Source organism: Lepidochelys olivacea, assembly GCF_965140295.1.
Source record: "Lepidochelys olivacea isolate rLepOli2 genome assembly, chromosome: 26".
NCBI lineage: Eukaryota > Metazoa > Chordata > Testudines > Cheloniidae > Lepidochelys > Lepidochelys olivacea.
The window spans coordinates 15,365,503-15,371,650 of NC_140436.1; the positions used below are offsets into that span (position 1 = coordinate 15,365,503).

Genomic DNA, 6,148 nt, shown 5'->3' on the forward strand with positions numbered 1-6,148 from the left:
AAGCCGGACTCCTGGGTTCCGTTCCCAGCTCTGCTGCTGACTGGCTGCCTGAGCTCACCCGAGTCATTTCTGCTTTTTGCGCCTCAGTTTCCCCAACAAATCAAGGGGCGGGACGGCAGCCGAAGCCTCTCCAGACCCCGGGGGGAAGGAAGAGCTGCTGGCCCATGGCAGCAGTTGGATGGGGGGCAGCATGGCATAGCAGTGACGGCACCATGCTGGTGCTCAGGAGAGCTGGACCCATTCGTAGCTCTGCTGGGTGAGCTGGGCCAGGCTGATAAGACTTGACTTATCCTCGCCCCACCCCTGAAATGGACAAGGACCAGCAGCCTGGGAGACTAAGGGGGCTGGGGGCTAGAACACCCCCAGAGCGCGGCCCCAGTGATCCCCATCCAGACAGGGGTCGCACAGGAATGCTCGTTACTACACACCCTGGTTCTGTTTTGTCAGCGTGTTTATTGGTGCTGTGAGCACAGGGCCCTGCGGTCCCGGTGCCGAGAGCTCCCTGGGGCAGGCCTGGCCGGCCATGGCACTGGAGCACGGGGCTCATTCATTTCTCCAGCGCCCCTGGGGCCAACAGGCACTAGAATTGAGATGCCGGACGCAGCCCGGCTCCGAGGGGGCGGTTCCACCATGCATGTAGGGCAGATCCAATGGGGTTCAGCCGGTTCCCCCACCCAGGACACAGGGCGTCCCCTAAAGGGCTCAGTGGCACATTCCTGCCTGGGTGGGGGCATGGGGCCCGTGGCAACCTCTCAGGGACCAGACCAATCCCGGTGTCCTCCGGCCACGGCCCCAGCTGCCAGGTCCTGTGCTGTTTGCTGGCCAACAGCCTGGCACCTTCAACCAGCCACAGAGCTCCCTTAAACAACAGTCTGCCTGGGTGTGAGCCCCCCAGGAATGGAGCAGCTCAGCCACCGACAGAACAGAGGAGAGGGGACCCCAGGGGCTGGGAGTTGGGGAAACGGGGATGGGGGACCCTGGGGGCATGGAAATCAGGGAACAGGTTGATGGGGGAGCCAGGGGGACTGGGCGCTGCGCGACCCTGGGGGCTGGGGGGCTGGGTGTGGGGGGAGCCTGAGAGGAGGGGGAGCAGGGGAACTTGGGGGAAGGGAGGCTGGAGGACCCTGGGGGCAGAGTGGCTTCATGGGGCCTGTCAGCACCAAGTGCACCCTCCAGGCATTACGAGGCTGGGCGAGGCTCCTCCCGCCAGGCTGTGCCCAGGGCTTCATCTGCCCCAGTTCCCAGGAGCCCCCAGGCCGCCCAGCTCAGGATCCCCTACCTAGCAGCCAGCTCCTCCGGGGGGCACCAGTGCTGGGCCCTGGCTGCTGGGGGTGGCTGGAAGCGGTAGGGAACAAACCCGCTCCGCAAGTCTGTCAGAGCTTGGGGTAGCCGGGTCCTTGCTCCCTGGGGCCAGAGCCTCCAGCTCCCACCAGCCAAGGTGCCGCAGCTTCCCATGTGCGCCCGGCTCCCCGTCCAGCACGGCCGCCACGGGGCCTCAGCGCTTCGCCCGCCGCTTCCGCAGCTCCTCCTGCACCCGCTGCCTCAGGGCCTCATGCAGGGGCGGCTCCAGCGGGCTCTGGGCACAGACCTTCTCCGTCACCTCCTCGGGGCTGTCATCCTGCAGCAAGAGGGGCAGGGCCCGCGGTCAGCTCCGGAAACTCCTGCCACCCAGCTCCCGGATGCGCCCAGCCCTCCGTCCCAGTGGAGCAATCAGCTGAATGCCAGCTCCCTGCACCACCCCGGGCAGCATGTGCCAGGGCCCCAGCACGCCCCAGCTGGACAATTCTCCGTCACTCTGTGCTGGCTGCAGCCTCTGCCATGGGGTCTGCGGGTCCAGGCCCGTTTGTGGGAGGGGAGGGCTGCTGGGCCGGCAGCTGGCATGTGAAGGGAGAGGGATCGGCTGGTGCCTTCTGCCCCTGGAGAGTCGGGGGAGCAAGGGGAGAGCACAAGAGATGGGGAGACACCAACAGGATGGAGGGACCGCACAGAACACTGGGTGCGCCCCCTTGCTGAGCCCCCTACCCTGTGACAGCGCCCCTTGCTGAGCCCCCTACCCTGTGACAGCGCCCCCTGCTGAGCCCCCTACCCTGCTCTCCACATCATGGCACCCCCTGCTGAGCCCCCCGCCCCACTCCCCATGGCACCCCCTGCTGAGCCCCCCCCCACTCTCCACATCACAGTGCCCCAGGCGGAGCGCCCTCCCCTCTCCCCACAGCACGGCACCCCCTGTTGAGCCCCCCCGCTCCCCACACCACGGGGCCCCCCACTGAGCCCCCCCCACAGCACGGCACCCCACACCAAGCCCCCGCCCCTCTCCCCACAGCACGGCACCCCCTGTCGAGCCCCCCTGCTCCCCACACCACGGGGCCCCCCACTGAGCCCCCCCCCACAGCACGGCGCCCCCCGCCGAGCTCCACACCCTGCTCCTTGCAGCCCCCTAACACCTCGCTCAGTCATTGGGGTCAGCTCCCTACTAGCTCCCACCCCCCGCCTGGTGTGCCAGGCACCCACCTGGTGTACAATGACCGAGGTGACCTCGCCGCTGTCAGCCTCATACTCCAGGCAGAAGAGCTCTGTGCTGCGGGGATCTGGCTCGGTGCTGGAGCTGCTCTCGCTAGACCCCTCATACTCCAGGCCGCAGGCTGGGTCCACTCGACCTGGGGAGCAAAAGGAAGCTGATTAGGAGAGTGTGGCCAGATGGTGCCTGCACCCACCCAGAGAACACAGGGCCCGGGCACAGCAGTCTGGAAATGGAGTCCCTGAACCTGGCACCAGGTATCTGTCAGATTTAAGGGGTCTTGGTCTAACGCCCCTCACTCCCGACCCGCAGCCCCCTGCTAGCCCAACCCTGGGCTCCCCCCAGCTCTCCCTGTGCCCCTCACTCCGGACCCACAGCCCCCTGCTAGCTCAGCCCTGGGCTCCCCATCACACAGCCCTGCTGGTCCCCCTCAATCCTGACCCGCAGCCCCCTGTTAGCCCAGCCCTGGGCTCCCCACCAGCTCTGCCGGTGCCCCTCACTCCCGACCCACAGCCCCTCAGAATCCTGCTAAGCAGAAGTGGCCAGTTGTGATCATCTTTGGACTGCGATGGGCACCAGCTAGGAGGCCCAGAGCCAGGTCCCGCGGGCGACCGTCACTGAGATTTGGACCCAAGGCTCCGGGCGAAGGGACCGCGTGGTTAAACCCTTGCTCTGTGGTGCTGCCAGTGACCAAGGAAAGGGCTGGCCAGGCCGGTCCCAACCTGATCCCTCGGCCTGGCCACGGCCCAACTCTGGCTGGTCAGCCAGCCGCCCCTTGGAACGGACACCCATCGCACCAAAGGCGCAGACGCGGTGCTGGGGGGAGCCTGGACTCGCCTCCACCAAACTCAGTGACTTGGATCAGCGCGGGAGCTAACAACGCCCGGCGGCCCCCGCCAACACCAGCTGAGGCGGGGCACCCCCGCTCTGCTGGACACGTGCCACGTCCGCTCCCCAGTGGGAGCGCAGAGGGCAGGGCACCGGCCGTGCTCACTTCTCCGGCAGGGGCGGTACACCTGCTGGTCAGGTTTCCTGGGCCGGGGCGGGGTTGGCGTGTGCCTCTTCTTCACCTTCTCCTTGGCCTGCTTCATCTCCCGGTCGTAGTCGTCCCTGATGGGGAGGAGAGTGAGGCCTGGGGCTGCGGCTGGGGATGGGGCTGGCGGGGCTGGGAGCCGGGACAGGCCTGCCTGGAGATGCCATTGATTCGTCAAGCCTAGGGGGTGCACATGGGGTGGGTTCGCATAGGTCTGGTGGCAGGGCGAGGGGCTGGTGCGGTGGGGGTGGGGGTGTTACCTTCCCCATCTTACCCTGTTCTCCAGTGGCCCCCCTTATAGGGTCTGCAGAGGGGAGTGGGGGATAGGCATCTACCCTTTTGGCCTGGCTGGAGAGAGGCATCCCACTTGCTGTTTGCGTTAGCAGTTGCCGTCCCCCCCGTCCCCCGAGACTCCACCGCTGAACAGAGAACTGGCAGGCACATAGATGCCATGCCAGTAACCCAAAATGTGCCCAGGGAGGGGCAGGCATGACCTGGGAGGCGTCAAACTCCGACCCCCACAGCCAGGGTCTCCCAGCTCTGCACCCAGTGAGGGTCCAGCTCCCCCAGCCCTTTCCGGCCTTATACAGGCAGGGCTGGGGGGCACCCAGCCGGAGGTGCGGGGGGGTCTGCAGGGCTGGGAGCTCCCATGTGGGTGGGGGGGGGGTTCTCTGGGGGCAAGGACCAGGAGTCCCAGCCGAGTGGGGGTGGGGGGCCGGGGTCAGGTACTTGGGGGCGTGTCCGCGCCCAGGATCCTGCACTTGGAGGGGGGCGGGGTCTGGGCCAAGTTCAGGTACCAGGTGGGCGGGCTCCGGTCCCGGAGAGCAGGGTCGGGTGCCGAGGGATCCGGGGTCCAGTCTCGGGGAGTTCGGTGGAGCGGGGTCAGGATCCGGTCCCGGGAGATCCGGGGTCCGGTCCCGGGGAGCTCGGGGGGGCGGGGTCCGGTCCCGGGGAGCTCGGGGGGGCGGGGTCCAGGTCCGGTTCCGGGGCGAGGGCAGGGTCCGGTCCGCTCCCGGGAGATCCGGGGTCCGGTCGCGGGGAGTTCGGGGGGGCGGGGTGCAGGGCCGGTCCCGGGGCGGGGACAGGGTCCGGTCCGGTCCTGGGGAGCTCGGGGGGCGGGGTCCGGTTTCGGGGAGGCGGGGTCCAGGGCCGGTCCCTGGGCAGGGACAGGGTCCGGTCCGGTCCGCTCCCGGGAGATCCGGGGTCCGGTCGCGGGGAGTTCGGGGGGGCGGGGTGCAGGGCCGGTCCCGGGGCGGGGACAGGGTCCGGTCCGGTCCTGGGGAGCTCGGGGGGCGGGGTCCGGTTTCGGGGGGGCGGGGTCCAGGGCCGGTCCCGGGGCAGGGACAAGGTCCGGTCCGCTCCCGGGAGATCCGGGGTCCGGTCCCGGGGAGTTCGGGGGGGCGGGGTGCAGGGCCGGTCCCGGGGCGGGGACAGGGTCCGGTCCTGGGGACCTCGGGGGGCGGGGTCCGGTTCGGGGGGGGCGGGGTCCAGGGCCGGTCCCGGGGCGGGGAGATCCGGGCCCGGGGGTCCGGGCCGGTACCTGGCGATCTGGTTCCGCCGGATGTGCCGCACGAAGCCGTGGCTCATGTCGAGCCGCCCCCCCGGCCGGCAGCCGCCCCAGGCCGGGCCCCGCTCCGCCTCCGGCCCCGCGTCCATCGGCCCCCGCCTCGCCCAGCGCCGGAGAGCGGCGGCGCCGGGCCCTGAGACCGCCCCCGGCCCCGCCCGGCCGAGCGCGGGCAGCCGCGGGAGACGGCCCCGGCCCCGGCCCCCGCCCCGGGACCAGCCCCGCGTCTCCCCCCGAATCCCCCAGGGGCGCCCCCTGCACCCCCTGGAGCGGAGACCGCTCAGCCTCCGCTGCACCCCGCGTGTGCCCCACGCCCCTGCCCAGCGCCGCCCTGTACCCGGGCCCCGGGCCCCTTCGTGCGCGTTCAGCCCCCCGCCGCCCACACCGAGCCCTGGTCCCCTTTCCACTGCCCCCTGCCCAGCGCCGCCCTGTACCCGGGCCCCGGGCCCCTTCGTGCGCGTTCAGCCCCCCACCGCCCACACCGAGCCCTGGTCCCCTTTCCACTGCCCCCTGCCCAGCGCCGCCCTGTACCCGGGCCCCGGTCCCCTTCGTGCGCGTTCAGTCCCCCGCCGCCCACACCGAGCCCTGGTCCCCTTTCCACTGCCCCCTACCCAGCGCCGCCCTGTACCCGGGCCCCGGGCCCCTTCGTGCGCGGTCAGCCCCCCGCCCCCCACACCGAGCCCTGGTCCCCTTTCCACTGCCCCCTACCCAGCGCCGCCCTGTACCCGGGCCCCGGGCCCCTTCGTGCGCGTTCAGCCCCCCGCCGCCCACACCGAGACCTGGTCCCCTTTCCACTGCCCCCTGCCCAGCGCTGCCCTGTACCCGGGCCCCGGGCCCCTTCGTGCGCGTTCAGCCCCCCGCCGCCCACACCGAGCCCTGGTCCCCTTTCCACTGCCCCCTGCCCAGCGCCGCCCTGTACCCGGGCCCCGGGCCCCTTCGTGCGCGTTCAGCCCCCCGCCGCCCACACCGAGCCCTGGTCCCCTTTCCACTGCCCCCTGCCCAGCGCCGCCCTGTACCCGGGCCCCAGGCCCCT

The 6,148-nt window shown here is 70.8% G+C and overlaps 1 protein-coding gene across 2 annotated transcripts; it reads right to left on the reverse strand.

The window, feature by feature from the left end:
* Positions 1-433: 433 nt before the first annotated feature.
* Positions 434-5,246, reverse strand: LOC311513320 (UPF0561 protein C2orf68). 2 transcript variants are annotated; one of them, XM_084615052.1, is made up of 4 exons: positions 5,092-5,246; positions 3,513-3,628; positions 2,512-2,657; positions 434-1,618 (listed from the first exon to the last, which is right to left on the reverse strand). In XM_084615052.1, the coding sequence occupies exons 1-4, from the start codon at positions 5,205-5,207 to the stop codon at positions 1,496-1,498; spliced, it is 501 nt and encodes a 166-aa protein (XP_084471178.1). In that variant the 5' UTR covers positions 5,208-5,246; the 3' UTR covers positions 434-1,495. The 2 variants fall into 2 exon arrangements, with proteins under 2 accessions (XP_084471178.1, XP_084471177.1); XM_084615051.1 differs by having other exon boundaries at positions 3,589-3,731.
* Between the last annotated feature and the right edge of the window lie 902 nt (positions 5,247-6,148).

Coding starts and splice junctions, on each gene's coding strand:
- LOC311513320 (XM_084615051.1), bottom strand. CDS start 5,207: ATGGACGCGGGGCCGGAGGCGGAGCGGGGCCCGGCCTGGGGCGGCTGC. Junction 3,732..5,091: donor CGGCGGAACCAGATCGCCAG/GTACCGGCCCGG, acceptor TGCACCCCCTAG/GCTTGACGAATCAATGGCAT. Junction 2,658..3,588: donor TGAAGCAGGCCAAGGAGAAG/GTGAAGAAGAGG, acceptor TTTGCTCCCCAG/GTCGAGTGGACCCAGCCTGC.